General features: G+C 40.7%; 1 protein-coding gene across 1 annotated transcript in view; it reads right to left on the reverse strand.

Moving 5' to 3' along the window:
* The window catches only part of SND1 (staphylococcal nuclease and tudor domain containing 1), a 406385-nt gene that overhangs the window by 347583 nt on the left and 41736 nt on the right, over positions 1 to 17066 (reverse strand). Inside the window, exons 5-9 of the mRNA XM_045792715.2 lie at positions 16651 to 16811; positions 15808 to 15899; positions 15017 to 15175; positions 13188 to 13294; positions 10790 to 10880 (exon numbers count right to left, since the gene is read on the reverse strand). Coding sequence (XP_045648671.1) covers positions 10790 to 10880; positions 13188 to 13294; positions 15017 to 15175; positions 15808 to 15899; positions 16651 to 16811 — 610 coding nt within the window. The remainder of the gene's footprint in view (positions 1 to 10789; positions 10881 to 13187; positions 13295 to 15016; positions 15176 to 15807; positions 15900 to 16650; positions 16812 to 17066) is intronic.

The following is a 17066-nucleotide window of genomic DNA, read 5'->3' on the forward strand; positions in this document are numbered from 1 at the left end:
AAGAATCAGCCAACCACACACCAAAAAGAGTAAAGACTGACTGAAGGGACATTCTGAAGCCAAGTGAGAAATTATACATGACAGGAAATAGCAGGAAAAAAGTGCCATCAGACAGAATGAATGAAAAAAGAAAGAGGACAGTTGGAATCAAGCTGTAGTCCATGGAAGTCTGACTATATGGCTGGCAGATGGGAAGACATCCCTGGGTTTTACCACCACAAGTAATAGAAAGCAAGTGTAGGGAAAAACAGGCCAGTGACCAGAAGAGTAATAACAGGTCTGAGAAAGAAAGGGGTAGATGAGGAGAGCGGGTATTTTTAATTTTCAAATATTAAGATTTGAAAGATTAACCTGCAAACCTCAACGTGGCAAAAGACCAGTCTCAAATAGCCACTACCATTCTGCTTTAACCTTTCTGACAGATCCTGAGAACCGCAAAAGCTAAACACTAAAACCCAGACAGCCAGAACCCAAAACTCACCTGGTCAGAAAAAATTAGTGAAGCCCAAGGGCAATGAAAAGCATGATCTGTGGTCACATGAGGACCACAAGGTCAGGGCTGGTTACCTGGGTAAGGGTGGTGGAGAAAGTCTACCGGACCCTCCAAAGCAAAGAATAATCACACAGAACTTAAGAACAGTCCAGAAGGTATAACCAAAAATACAGATTCACCAACTGAAAGGAAAAGAGTACATCTTGTTCCCATTACCATCTAGACAGATTAATGCCAAGCAAAAATGCCCATCACAATGCAATCTTCCTCCCACTCCCTAAAGATACCAGTAGTGCCTTGGACAACTGAACAGAAGAAAAAGAACACAGCTAATAATTTCTCTAACCTTCAAAATCCCACATTTGGGTAAAAGGAGACATATCATAAAATGGATGACAAAACTTTCGTGCGGTGAAGTATCCATGATACAGGCTATTCTGCTATCCTACCTTCAAACCAAGGAGAAGAAAAATTCCACAAAGCCCTACCAAGCAGAATAGCTACTAGAGCAAATCAATACTGCTCCTCCGCAAAGTTTAAGACCATCATCTCGAATGCACACACCTCCCAGTATTTCTGAAATCTCAATGATGGACAGAGCTCTACATTCCTCTCACACCAGAACTAACTATTATTAAATTATCAAGTGCCAAAAACACAGGGAAATTCCCGTAATCAAGACATGAGAAATACCGAGATACTCTCCACTCCCTTGCCATGCTCAGAGAATAAAACCAGTGAAAGCATCAGAGTGCTCACACCTTCACCCCCTGATTACAGAACGCGAAGATCTGAGCATACCCCTGTGACAAGTTACTGGTATTCGTCACCCCTTAGAATGTGTTAGCAGCAGCAAATGGATTCTTAGAGCTGTAAATTTCAGGCCTCGGCAGCAGACTCTCTGCTCAGCATCTCCCTGATTAGAAACCTCCTCTTCAGGAACTGCACACTCTGACGCGGGCAACCTACCGAGGCTCGGCTTTCTGACGAAGACGTGTATGGTGAGTGCGCGTGTGTGTCAATGTGTGTATGTAAGTGGGGTTTATGACTTTTTATTCCTCTTTAAATTGTGTCATTACTGTCCAGAGAACAAGCAGCTCCTGAGCAGAGGCACGGAAGCAGCAATAAAATAGTGGTTATAGTCACGTACCGAGCGATAAGTAAAATGCAGAGGGGATTACTGCTCAAAGCCTGCTCATCAGCACCACTGCAGAGCACATTTCTAACTGTGACACTTCTTACGGTGCCTTCACCAGGCGAAGTCTATGTATGCCCACATCACTCACTCTCTCTACAAGCTGACGGACCCCTAATCACTCCACCCCTGTACACACCTACCATACCACACACTCCAGGAGATAACCTAAGGGACAGGAGCTTCTGCACAGCAAAAGTCACTAGCTGGATCACAATACAAGCCCTACATCCAATTTCTCCAACTCCTGCAGCCCACTTGTGAAAGGAAAAATGAGTGGCTTAATGATGATGAGTGCAGGCTAAGGGCTGCCACAAGTCAAGAGAACTGCAGAGTTCTGTCAGGGGCAAGGGACATCCATTCCTGTTTCTGGCCTGCTGCCACACTCCCCAGCTGCAGAGTCTGTCCACAGTGCTCACTGGGAGGCCAGGGGCTGCTACCGTTCAGCTTCCTCAACCCCTGCAGCATACATGAAATGAGCAAAAAGAGCCGACAACAGTTTCCTGAGCTACAGAGATCCTCAGAATAGCTCCCCAGATGCAACTACCAATACTCCCAAAGCTGCCTCAATTATCAGTGCTGGACAAAAATAAAAAGACCATCAGTGCACACGGGGCTTCTCTGGGTCCCACCAAGGAGTGCCCTTGATGGGGTCATGGGGAATGGGACACCAAATACCCTTATCACTGTCTGAAATCATGACACCCAGCTACTTCTCCTGCTCCCTAAGGCTGTATGTTAGGTCTCTTCTCCCCCAAGCGCATCGTGGAAACACCACTGAAGCAGCACCGGAAGTGGGTAAAAAGGGAGTACGCAGTAACTGCTTACAGCAATGGCCTGGAGCCGCCCCCAGAACGGTGCAGCGGCCACCCTGTACCCCCAACAATGTCTTCATGCGAATAATTCCAGGCACCTAAGCATGAGCAAGCAGACTAGTCGATAATAAGGACTTGAAAGGAGACCAGGCATCAGACAATTCCTAACAGATGGGGCACCCTACAACACACATGACCAGCATTCTGCAACACCGTCACGGTCATCAAAACCCAAGAAAGTCCGAGAGACTACCATATCCAAAAGGAGCCTAACAAGACATGACAACTAAATTTACTGTGCTATGCTGGATGAGATTCTGGAACAGAAAAACAGACTAGAGAAAAACTAAGGAAATTTGACTGAAGTATGGACTTCAGTTGATAATAACATATCAATATTGGTACACTAATTATAATAAATGTACCATACTCGTGTCAGGTTACAGAAAAAACTAGGAGGAGGGCAGTGGTAATGTGGGAACTCTGTACCATCTGCTCAATTTTTCTGTGAATCTAAAACTGTTCTAAAAAATAAAATCTCAATTGAAAAAAACAAGTAAGTATTTTTTACCAATCTCTTCTAATTTAACTTTATTTTCTTATCAGCGAATCAGTTTACCAACTTAAGCTACAAACCAAGCCTCGATCTCTTTTTGATTCAGAAGACACCTTCCTAACCAAACCATCCCCAGAACTTCCTCTTCACCTGAAAGCCCTATGACAGAAGTCCAGGAAATAGCTAGTATTTTTGTTGTTGTTGTTCTCTCCACATTACCAAATGCAAATGTAACGGAAAGTCTAGATAATACCAAAAATATTAAAACGTGGGTTTGCTTAAAAAACCATCTCAAAGAAGCATGACAATGAACTCCATTCAGAGCTATGACTAGAAGCACAGCAAAAAATGATCAGGGCCAAACCAAGTAAGTCTTAGAATCCACTGCATGCATCCATGAATAGCTTTAACCTGACCTTCAACATGGCACATGGCCACCAAGTCCAGAAAGTTGACTACTTAAGGGTAATCTTCCAGACACAGCCCTAGATGGTAAGCTCCTTGAAAGCAGCAACCACTTCTCATTCTTCAGTGTCTTCTCAAAGCAGAGGGCTCTGCTTGTTTAAGCGATCACTTGGTACAGAGAACCAAGCAAGATGCCTCTCACCAGGCAGGGCAATGAGAAGACTCCACCTCCTGAAAACATGCTGTCACTCGCCAGCCCTCCCACCACCCCTGAGTGTTATTCAGGTCTGTAAAATCTGCAAGGCCCAAGAATCCAGCAGCAAGGACAGGGAAGCCAAGCCACGTGCTCAGGGGACCATATGGCTACAAACAGCACAGATCAGCTAAAACGCCACAGGGAAGGCAGGCAGGAAACTGGCAAGCCGCGACAGGCACAAAAGTCTCAAGCCCGCTCAGCTAATCGCTGTGAAGTGAACATGCTTCTCCGCTAACCTGGAGAGACAAGGAGAGCCCTCCCTTACATCTCCTTCCTTAAGAAGTGAAACAGCTTAAGCAGAGGATGGGAAACATTCTTTCAGCAGGCTACATGTATCAAGACAATACTTTGTTGATTTCAAGTTCCTCAGAAGTGAGACTCTTGGCCAACACATCTCACCTACAGCATCAGTTCCAGAAATCACCTATACAGCCCAAGAGGCACCCAGTTCAAAAGTTCATAGGTTATCTTTTGCAGGCTTTTCAAGCCATTTAGCTGTTCCCTATACAATTAGTTTCTAGAAGACAGGGCAGGTGACTACTAAAGAGAGAACCATTATTTGTTCTAGCCTTACAGTCATATGAGCCTCAGAGCAGAATCCTTCAGCAAAAACTTGCAGGACTGTCAGACTATGTCTGTGAAGTCCCAGGGCACCTTAGGACCCTTTTAGGTTACCTTGAAAAAATAGCACAGTATTAACAGACATTTTAAACCAGGTAAAAGGACTACAAAATGGCAGTTGGGTTCTAGGTTATGAAAAGAAATGCAGGTCATTTTTTTCCTTTTGGATGTAAAGTGGATATCCCATGCTCTACAACTGGGGATCGCAAACTATGACCCAAGGGCCATCTAGCCCACTGCCTACTGTTGTGAATAAAGTTTTGCTGGAACACAACCATGCTCATTCATTTACATAACATCTATAGCCTGTTTTCTTGCTACAGTAGAAGAGTCAAGTAGTTTCAACAGAGACTATATGGCCCACAAAACATATTTACTATATGGTCCTTTAAGAAAAAAGTTAGTCCACCTCTGTTCTACAACATATTAGAAAATGAACACACATAGGGCTATACATGGTTAACATTCCTAGAAAGCTGTTTAGCAAATGTGCTCTAAAACATTCCTGTGGAAATAAATGCCATTTACATAGAGATTTATTCCATTTTCTAAATAATGGAAAAATTATACACTATATGAATATCGACCTATTGGGGACTGGTTACATAAATTATGCAGTCTTACAATGGAACATTATGAACAAACTAAAGCAAGCTCAAACATTTACTTTGGCACCCTCCCTAAATACCTTTAAACAAAAATAAAGGGATTTGAGGTGGGGAGACAAGTCCAATAGGATAAAGATAACAGGAGAGAAGAATATGGCAACAAAACATGAAAGCTAGAAAGAAGATGGATGAGTGGTAACAGACTCCACAGAAGCTGAATCCTGGCTAGTGATAAGAAAACACAATAGCCAGTCTGATTAATACTACAAACTTCCTCCACCTGCCAAGATGATGAAATTGTCAAATCAGGAATCTCAAGTGGAGATGAAAATGGGACCAAAACCTATGACTAGATTTCAAGATCTATACCATAAATCCCATATACAGGTTCGCTGTTTTAAACCCAGTGTTTGAGACTTTATTCCTAAATAAGAGAGATAAGCAAGGATCACCAGGTATCCAAGGAAAGCCTCTCATACAAAAAAATAAGGGACCAAAATAACCAAAGAGAATTAAAAACAACTTGGAAAATACACACTATGCAGGGAAAAGAAATTTTTCAAAAAATTATAATTAATTCCTCAGAAAGCTAATAGATGATATTTCATCTCTGAAACAAGTGATATTACTATTAAAAAATAACAAGAGAAAATAGACACATAAATCAACAGAATGGAATAAAGAGCCCAGAAATAAACTTACACTACATGGTCAATTAATCTACAACAAATAAAGAAAGAATATACAATGGAGAAAAGACAGTTTCTTCAGTAAATGGTGCTGGGAAAATTGGACAGCTACATGCAAAAGAAGGAAACTGAACCACTTTCTTCCACCAGACACAAAAATAAACTCAAAATGGATTAAAGACCTAAATGTAAGACCTGAAACCATAAAACTTCTAAAAGAAAACATAGGCAGTGATCTCTTGGACATCGAACTTAGCAATGGATCTGTCTCCTCAGGCAAGGGAAACAAAAGCAAAACGTAAACTACTGGGACTACATCAAGCTAAAAAGCTTTTGCACAGCAAAGGAAATCAAAAATGAAAAGGCAACCTCCTGAACAGAAGATATTTGCAAATGAACTGTTGATGAGGGGTTAATATCCAAAATACATAAAGAACTCAACAGAACACCAAAAACAATCCAATTTAAAAATGGACAGAGGACTTGAACAGGCATTTCTCCAAAGATAACATACAGATGGCCAACAGACACATGAAAAGATGCTCAACCTCACTCATCACCAGGAAAATGCAAATCAAAGCCACAATGAGATACCACCTCACACCTGTCAGAATGGCTAAAATCAGAAACACAAGAAATAACAAGTGCCAAAAAGACAAGAAATAAGAAGTGTTGGTGAGGATGCAGAAGAAAGGGAACCGTCATGCATTAGTAGCAGGTATAAACCGGTACAGCCCCTGTGGAAAACAGGATGGAAGGTCCTAAAAAAAAAAAAAAAAAAAAAAATTCAAAAATAGAAATACCATACAACCCAGTAATGACACCTCTGGGTATATTCAAAGAAAACAAAAACACTCATTTGAAAAGATATATGCACCCCTATGTTTACTGTAGCTTTATAACAGCCAAGCTATGGAAGCAACCTAACCACTGACAGATGAATGGATAAAGAAGATGTGGTATGTGTACATACACACACACACACACACACACACACACACACACACACTGGAACATTACTCCACCTTAAAGAGTGAAATCATGCCATTCACAACAACATGGATGAATGCTGGGGATATCATGCTGAGTGAAATAAGTCAGATAGAAAAAGACAAATACCACAGATTTCACTTACACATGGAATCTTAAAAAAACAAAAACAAAAAACACAACGCGTGAACAGGTAAACAAAACAGAAAGACTCATAAATACAGAGAACAAGTTGGTGGTTGCCAGAGGGGTGGGGGATGAGGGAAATGGTGAAGGCAAAATAGGTGAAGAGGTTATAAAATAAATAAATAATGAAAAGTACAGCATAGGAAATATAGTCAATGATAGTGTAATAACTTCATATGATGATGGATGATAACTACTCCTATCATGGTAAGCACTGTATAATGTACTGAATCATCGAGGCACTATGTTATACCCCTGAAACTAATGTAATAATGTATGCCAACTACACTTCAATAAAAATAAATAACCATTCAGAGAACAACAACAACAAAAAAAAGCAAGCTCTTAAAGTACAATATCATAAATGAAATACTCAGTAGCAGGGCCAAAAGGTAACTATGAAAAAATTTAGAAAGAACAAGAGACAAAGATGAAAAACAGGAGGAAAAAATTAGAAGACCAGTCAAGAAAGTCAAACATCTGTTAGAAAATAGCAAAGAAACTTGCTGGAAATCAACAACAAAAAATAGTTGAAGTTCCCAGACCCAAAGGGCTAAAAATTAAAAAGCATAATATGCTCGCACATGGCTAAACACAGTGCACCACTGTGAAATTTCAGGATTAAAAAAATATGTGAAGACTTCACAGAAAGAAAAAAAAAATCATATAAGGATGAGGAATTAGAATGGTATCAGGCCACTTAAAAAGAAAAAAAAAAAACAAAAACAAAAACCAGAAAACAAAAAAAATCTCTAATAGCTAAATGACAGTGGAGCAATACCTTCACAATTCTGAAGGAAAAGAACTCCTAACATAAAATTCTATATCCGGCTAAACTATTGATCGAGTGTAATTACGAAATAGACATAAAAAGTCTCAAAACATTCACCTGCCAAGCACTCTTCCCAAGAAGCTAGAGAATGTGTGCCACCAAAATAAAGTAGTAAATGATAAAGAAGCCATGGGATCCAGCAAACATAGCTCCAACCCAGAGTAAGGCAAAGAAAACCCCAGGAAAATGGTGAAGATATCCAAAGATGACAGCTCTATAACAATGAAAAAAGAAGAACAAAAGAACTAGTCCAGATTGGTACAGGTCACAAGGCTACTGGAAAGTATTATTGAAAAAGATAAAATTAACAGGCTGAATCGATGTCTTAAGAGGAGATTTAGAGAGGCAGAGTCTGGGGGTCAAATTCATAAGTACATAAAAAAATACATAAACTTTTAAAATTATTAAATCCAGGGTAAACAAAAAGTTCTGCAGAAAATGAAACATAATCATAATATATCATAGGGCTCAGTGGTAATTAGCATTTACGAAGTAAAGACTGAACCAGAATTAGGATGGAGTCCTATTGGAAGGATTAGGGAAAAGTATATGCACACCCATGTGAATCTTCATCTTCCATGGTATGATGGAAAAGGGTCATTCCTAACACTGAAAAATTAAGAAAGAACGATATAAACATTTTATTCAAAGATATGGATCAGCCAAGAATTGAAAATGGGATGGGGAAAACCGACTAGTACACTTCTTAATAAGCCCATAGAGTTCTTTAAATTTTTATGCATTAGAAATAAAAACTTACAAACTTGAAAATTATATACAAAAGAATACAGCTCAGTACTACTCAAAAGTGGCTTCCCGTCTGCAATGAGAGAAGGAGCTTGTACCAGAACATAAATCAACCACATCACTGAGAACATTGCTGACATTTTTTCTGTAGCAAGTTCTTCCTGATGAAAGAAGCAATGCCTTGATTTACATTCTGGCTCGAGCTCCTTATATTCTATCAAGGCACTCTGAGCAGGACTGGTAGAGATCAAGGGTCAGCATACTTTTCTGTACAGGGCCAGATCACAAACATCTTAGGCTTTTGCAGGCTGTATGGTCTCTGTCACAACTACTCACCTCTGCCACTGTATCGCAAGAACAGCTACAGACAACATGTAAACGAACAACGTGGCTATGATTCTATTTATTCATGACACTGATATTTAAATGTCTTATCATTTTCATGTGCCACAAAACCTTTTTCTATATAAAACCCATCCAGACTTCACAGGCCATACAAAACAAGCAGTGGGCCAGACTTGGCCCAGGGGCCACAGTCGGCCAACCCTGGGACAGACGGTATAATAAACTTTTTTTTAAAAAAATGCTGTGTGATAGTAGTTTTATCCAGTATGAGTTTTTTCTTCTCCTTTTTATGCTTTTCTCCTATTTTAAAAAATAATAATAATGCTAAAGAATATCTACAACTCAAGAAGTTTTAAAACCATTTATCCACCTATAAGTACATCTCTCTCCCTACTCTCTGAGCAGGCCTATATCCAAATGACCTATATTTATATTAAAGATACTACAGGAGAATGGCTATTCTCCATAATCCTCAGACGGTTTTCAGAGGCAATTTCCTCTATTCCGCCATTTTAACAAACAAAACTTCATTGTAATGAAAAAAGCCTCACTGTTTTAAAACACAACAAACATATCCTGGAATCCTAGATTTAAAGAGGAAATGTGCCAGCTCTTTTCTAGTTATCAATGAAGTCATATCTAAGAAAAATACAAAGCTACTGATTCAATCATCTAATCTTTTGAATTTCTTCCTTCAGCAATGCATTAGAGTTCCCCAACCAGCAAAGGCCCAAAATCTTTCAAAATCTTCTGGGTTTCTCTATCAACTCAGTTGCAACTGAAGAGGGGCCAGAAGGGACAGTACAAAATAACGGGACCTTCCTAAGTCTCATCTACATCACTAATATCACTGCCTCTCAAAGTGATAGGGAAAACTGGAAGGCCTGGCTCCCTTGTTGAGTGAATGATCACCCTTTCACCGTATGTCTATAGTCTTAGAACAGAACAGATTACGGGAAACATAAGCAGAAGCAAGTAAGTCCCAGTTAGGTAGAACAACCATGTCCAAGTTTTCAAGCTAGTACGATTCTCACACAGAAAGGAAGCAGGGGTCCATTCTGGTCTGTACCAAGACTTGGAAAGTGCATGGGGAGTATCCATCCAGGGACTATGCCCACCATCCCGCTAATGTCCACTAAAAGACCCAATTATGGCTATCTTGACAGCTGCTTAGAGACCACCTACTACAAGAAGCAGAGAAGACACTTGAGCACTCTGTGATTTACTGCTCTGGGCATCATAAAAAAGAAAGTGAAGAAATTCAGCCAATTCCTCAGAGACTGTTAAAATTTTACCATTCTAAGAGAAATCAATCTAGGATTTTTCAGGCTGACAGTGCCACCTAGTGGCTTTCCATCTTAAACTCATTTGGGGCAGCCACCTCTAGCGGATACAGATACGTTAATTAACCTCTTCTAGTTCATAAAAACAAAGCTTCCAACATCTCTTGCCAAAAGTAAAAACAGACTGGAAAACATCACAGCATTTCGAGAAAATGAGGAAAACAGGTCTACCACTCAAGGTACCAAACCCGACAACCTAGAAAAAATACAGCACTGTTGCTGGACCCAAACAATCTATTCAACAGCACTAGCTCCTGTCAAAGGAATCCATCCCGGTACACTTCAGGAGAATGCTCAGAAACACACATCACATGAGAAAAAACTCAAAACCATCGGAGTCCCAAAACAGACAGAAAAGAAACTTGAGGTCACATATGCTTTGAAATAGGAAATCGAAGAAAAAGCCATTTGTCAGGCAGTCAGAAAGAGGTCCTAAAATGGGAGAGAGATTCCAAGACGGCAACGTCTACAACTTTCATGAACTTCTAAATGAAGTTATGCACATTCATGACAAGAAAGCTCTTATGGTTTCTAAGTCTCTTGCAATAAACACACGCATGCATGCAATCACTGCACATACATGCACACACCACTGGCTTGCCTTAAAATAGAAATGCTTCAGCTCTGGCTTCATTGTTCAGATCTTCTTTGTATTATCACTAGCTGACAATGTCCACCATGCACCTTAAGATGCCAAGAATGACTCACCTTGGCAACAAACTGCTTGTCCTTTTGGTCCAAGTTAGCAGTGGGAGCCACATAGTCTCTCCATATTCTCAGCCTGCGTTCCTTGGCAAACCTGGCAACAAAAACAAGGATGCAAAAATCATTTAGACAGAATAGGTCAGCAAATGGAATCCGCCATCACCATGGGAGCAAACAGTACAGAATCCTCCTCTACCTCATAGACAAGACACCCAAGAGAAAGGCCACCTGTGAAACCAGAACAAAGTGTGAAAACCACAGGAAAGAGAGTACAGAAGCTGGAACTGTCCAAGATACATACAGACCATGTGCCCTCGGCTGGCAGGCCGGGGTCTAGGTGTGCACTTTTTCGAGCCCAGACTACAGGCCCATCTTGAATGAGCTCTTGAGCTTATCCGGTCTCTCCTGAGGGACTACTAAATGCCAGGCGCGGGAATGACAACCACAGAGCAACTGCTCTCTGAAGTGGGAAGAACACCCACATCTAAACAAACAAATACAATTTTTAAACACACAGGCCTGCTCAATTTCCATTTGAATTAAAAAAAAAAGCAAGCTCATCAGCTAACCAAATCTTACGCGAGAGACGAGAACAAAATGGTCTCTGTAGTGCATCTAAAGAAGAAAAGGGACAAGAATCCAATAGAAGTTCGCTGACAAAAGTGAAAAAACGGTGTTGGCAGACATTTGTTTTACAGGACCAAAACCATTACGAATTTTTTCAGCCAGGCTGAGAGCAAAATGGAATATGTGCAAAGATTTTAAAAAACCAGTGAAGAGCTATATTTTCAAATACAGTTTTTGTGTTTTATATTTACAAAAGTCTTTACAAATAAATGGATACATGTGCAAGGGAAAGGAATTCTTATTTCTGAAAACAGTACTGCAATCTTTTTTTAAAGGCAGCACTGCAATGAGAAAGAATCAGTTGTAAAATACATAAAATACTTTGACAGAGATTTAACAACGCAAGCAGGTCAAATTCAGCATGCAAAAGACCAGGCAAGTAATCACATATTACGGAACCACGATTTGCATTCCTTGGTCTAAACCTGTGTTCTAATGATGAGCACTCTTAAAAATCCATAAAATCTACAGATGCTATAAAACATGTAGATACTACTGCCATTGTACTCGCTTTCTTCAAAGAGAGGCAGGAACTTAAAGAATGCAAAAAGAAGTATCAACGAAAATTATATTTAGAATAACGGACTCACAGGATTTTCTGAACAACAACAAAAAATTTTGAGCATCACAGTATAATCAGAGGTATTTGGAACACTGTATTGGGTAAGAATATTTAATCTTTTGAATTTAATTGTGGAACATCAAGACTAAAAAACCATATTCAATTTTTTAAATCAGATATGCCATATCTAATGGCCCAGATTAAAAATCTACTTTTATAAAAAGTTTCAAGTCTTTCTGCTCATAGGCACAGAAGGATGTGAAAGACTCAAGGGAAGAAAACTACACTCATCCAGTTCACGTTCTTGCACATCTCTTAGCTGTGTGCCTCAAAGGCCAAAAACAGGAAGCTGTCAAGACTATTACAACTTTATGACTGTGAAGTAAGTCATACAACACATCTCGAGAGTGGATCACTGTCATCAGCTGGTGCGTCTTCTGCCTAAATGTATCCTGGGAAATGGTGGCTGGGGCTTTCCCCAAGCATCATCTCTATTCATCTACTCTTGCTACCTGCTTCATTTTCTTCCATTTACCCCACCAAGTGAACGAAGTTCACCTACACCCGGATATTCTTGACCTTGACACTTGAAATAGCCACCCAATTTTTGGAATATCCAAGTACTGTTTTTCTAGAAATAAGTTATTTTCTACATATTCTTTAACCACAAGGCACCTAGCTAAAAATGTGACAGCAGCACCTCACAGTTACATTAACATTTTTAATTAAAACATGCTTCAATAAATGAGCGCATGAGGCCTCACAGTAACATTGAATGGTCCTGTTTTAGGACCCACAGGCTCTATCCTTCCATTATACCCTTGGCTCCAGCCTACCTGTTTGGTAGTAGCTGATGAGTAACTACATCATCTTCAAATGAGTCTCAAGTTTATTTCATTGAAACGCCTAAAGCCCAGAGTTTCAGTGAGGGGCTTGAGGAAAAGGGTGACCCAGAAACATTAAAGCAGCAAATCTGGTGAAGAACAATTTCTGAATAAAAATCTAGCCCTTACTGTATAGCAGTGAATCAGACAACCCAATTCTAAGTAAGCAACTCCTCTATGAGATCTTAGCCTCTTTTGAAATTTCCTTAATCCTTTACTGAAATGTAACAAATACTGATATAGATAGGTGAGAGAAGATCACAAGATTTCTTTCCCTAAAGATCCTAAACAAGATCCTTGGCTGGAAGGCTTCCCTGACAGACCTTACCTCTCAGCTGCCCTCAGCTTTTCTGCGCCCCGAGTATAAACTGCAATCGACCAATCCACACAGCGTGCAAAACCTTCCTTCAGGAGGAGCTCTGTGATGTTGCCATTCTGAAAAACAAGGCACATGAGAAAGCAGGCACAAGAGAATCCATTTCTCTAGACTTCTGACACAATCAACAGCCACAATCCATGCTGCAGTTCATATTAAAAAAAGGAAAGGGAAGGGAAAGGGAAAGGGAAAGGGAAAGGGAAAGGGAAAGGGAAAGGGAAAGGGAAAGGGAAAGGGAAAGGGAAAGGGAAGGGAAAGGAAAGGGAAGGGAAGGGAAGGGAAGGGAAGGGAAGGGAAGGGAAGGGAAGGGAAGGGAAGGGAAGGAAAAGGAAAAGGAAAGGAAGGAGGAAAGCCACCTCTCTCATTAAGAAACCAGCTCTGAGATGGGAGCCACCACTCTGCAGCAACTCCTAGGAGTCTGGGCTTCCCATCCCCACAACATCCAGCATAGTAACTTTCACTTAACAGGAGTAGGATAAATGTTAGTGGCATTGAATGGAATTGACATTTCAACAACTCTTCTTGTGGGCAGAGGATGTTAATCTTTAGTAGAGATTACACCTTATCATTGCCTTCCCTAAGATCAGCACTTACTCCCCTTTTCAGAAGGAGGAAGCTGAAGAACGGGCTGAGTAAGGGAATAACTTCAGCTACATTTTGCCCAGTGAGTTACAATTCCCATTCTACTGTGACACAGAGCCATCTGGTAGGGCACAGGCAGACAGCGAGTCCTCCAGAAGAAACAGACATGACCTTGGCACATTCCAAACCCAGCCTCCCAGCCTTCCACAACAACCATCATGAAAGAATTCTCTAGCCAAAGAATAACTAACAGTTTATTCTGTACCGGATATAGGTTACAATAATGAAAATTCACTTGCACTTGGGTGGTACAAAACAACGTCACCACCTTTCCAGGAGGAACCTACCTACCAAAGTCTACGTGGAAGAACTAATAGTCACAACTAGAAGAACATAAAGAACCTATTTCCTGCTCAAAAGCAGAGTTAGGAGGTAACTGGATAAGGCCTGGAGTATACAAAGTAATTTTTCTATAAAAAGGTTTCCTCATCATAGTTCTACCAATACTTTATTTTTTAAAAACATTTATTTGAATTATATATTAATTGAATTAAAATTTTAAAAAATATTAAAAAGAAATACATAAATAGTTGATAGAATTCAAAAAGTAAGTAAGTAAAGAGTTATTTGAGAGAGAGAGCAGGGGAAGGGGCAGAGGGAGAGGAGAGAATCTCAAGCTGACTTCCCACTGAGCAGGAAGCCCAATGAGGGGCTTGATCTCAGGACCCGTGAAATCATGATCTGAACAGAAACCAAGAGCCAGACACCTAACTGACTGAGCCACCCAGGCGCCCCTAGTTCCACCAATACTTTAAAGAGCTGCCTCTAGACCTACATACAAACCTCGGCAATCTTATTCTACACATTTCAGTGCCACTGCTCATCTATGGGGCAGCCCCTCAACTTGCCTATTCCCAACCTCAAGGACCAACACTTGAGGAAATAGGAGTTCCTCTTCCCCTTACAAACTCAAAAGTTGAGGTTCATTTTCTAAAAGTGAGTAAGTTGGACAGATCTGTCCAATTCTCTCAGTTAACTGATGTCTCCCTAGAAAATGCCTCAAAAATCAGATGATAAACCTGCCAAGATATTTTAATGGTTCTTAAATACAGAGAGAGAGAAGAGAGGCAAACCACAACCCACCAAACACCAAATGCACCCCTAACCCCACACAGCCCAGTCTATGTGGGCACACTCACTGGATGAAGGATGGTACCCAGAATGTTCTGGTTGTGGCAGCTCTCCAGAATGATCTGAACATCTCTCTGAAGCAGTCGAGACTCGGTGAAAAATTTGGCTTCTGCAGCAAAAGGCTCTGGTGTTTCACTGCCATCTGCTTCCCGTCGAAAAGTTGGGCACTAAAGTGAAAGTAAGGTAGGTGGGTAATGCAGCCTCACTGTGAGTGCCAGGCACTCCTCACACCACACCAAACCATCCAAAGCCACAAATACCACAAAGCTAAGCTAGGGAAGGTCTCAAATCAGGCCTTCTAACCCCTCTGTAAAACATACTGGTAAAAGGGACTAGAAATAGCATCTTGTCAGACTTCTTGGGAAGGCAAATAAAACTCATGTCGCTACCATGGGGCAATTTTGAATTACATTGGAAAATTACCCCTGCCAAGAAGAGTCACCAGTGCCTAGCTTCAAATCCCTGATTTTTTTTTTTTTTTAAATCAAAATGGATATTTTACATGAGACATGCCATTCTCAGGAGAGACGGGAAACTCTGAAGTTTGCTTTCTGCATCTCAACCACCTCTTCACACAGCCCACTCAAAACAGGCCCTAAGTACTTTAAAAAACTTTTTAAAAATCTTATTTGATCTAATGAGAAAAGTCCCACCGCAAAGTTTACAGTAAAAGTACTCTAGTCAATGTTAACACGAGGAAGAATCAGTAAATCCAGAGTCCCAGAGTAGAAGAATCTACGGGTCACTGAACACTTCCACAAACCCTATATCCACCCCACAGCCCAGTGTATGGTCTGACCTTGATCCCTGACAGCATGACCGTAACCAGGTAGTAATCTGGGAGGAGCAGGGCCCTGACCACACTGCCGTCCCGCACATGCTCGATGATAGCTGTGTGACAGAATAAACAGCTTAAGTCATTAGCAAAAGTTGTGCCAGGGATAAACAATGCCCCATCAAACTGCATTTAACACAGTTCATCTCCCCAAAACACTCAGAAAGCCCCCCTCTGAGAAGTGACAAAACACTGGAAGACCATGAGTATCCACACAACAGACTCTTCTACAAACTATTCCCGGGAATACAGATGAGACTGACTTCAAGGTCTTCTCCACTTTCTGGGATCTCATGGCTCATACCTAAGCTTTGTTATCCATAAGCTAGGTTGCTCCCCACTTGAGTACCAGGTGCACAACAAAAAATAAGTAATAATTCAGATTTGGTAATAATTTTATTTTACTCAGTCTGTAGTTAAAAAGGTCTCACAACTGAGCCAAGAACTACAATGTGAATGAGAGAGAGAGTGTGTGTGTGTGTGTGTGTGTGTGTGTTTAATATGTATACAGAATATAATTTCAGGGACAATACGTAAGCAGCAGCTTTTAGGAAACAGGAAGACACCCAATGTGGAAAATTACCAGCAATCTACTACCCTGCACCAGCAAAGGATTAACCTCTGTCAAAATACATCTGACGTAACCTACATGAACTGGATTCAAGTTACCTTCCAAAATACCAGTGTTGTTGCACTCTTAACAATTTCCTTTAGATACCAAATAAAATAGCTTTTATAAACCTCGAGAAACTGGAGAGCAAACAGAAATCACTCTGCATCATGTCTGTCTTTTCCCACCAGCCTCACCATTGACAGGTTTCTGATGGTGTGAGTCCACAAAGTGCCTTGGGTTCTCAATGGTGTACTTGAGGTCCCGGATGGTATGTGAACCGTTGCCCTCACTCCACATTCCTTTCTTAGCTGCCTTCGCTTGTTCCTCACATTCTGAGAGCCGGTTCTGCTCAGGACTGGGACATGAAAAAGAAACACGTGTGATGAGTTCACAACAGGGAAAAGGAAAAAAAAAAAAAAATATATCAAGCTCTTCTTTGAACTCTAGGTTTCTTCAGCATCTGCTCCCCTTGAAGAAACCAAAGCATGTGTTTCAGATCTATGGCTGCAGACCCAAGCCTATAACCAGAAAATTACCATGAATGTAATTTCCGGATTCCAGACTTGTTCCCTCGAACAACAGATTTGATCCTAAGAGCATTTAATGAGAA

The sequence above is a fragment of the Ursus americanus genome, chromosome 3 (genome assembly GCF_024610735.1).
Source record: "Ursus americanus isolate L20-20 chromosome 3, mUrsAme1.1.p, whole genome shotgun sequence".
In the NCBI taxonomy this organism is placed as follows: Eukaryota; Metazoa; Chordata; class Mammalia; order Carnivora; family Ursidae; genus Ursus; species Ursus americanus.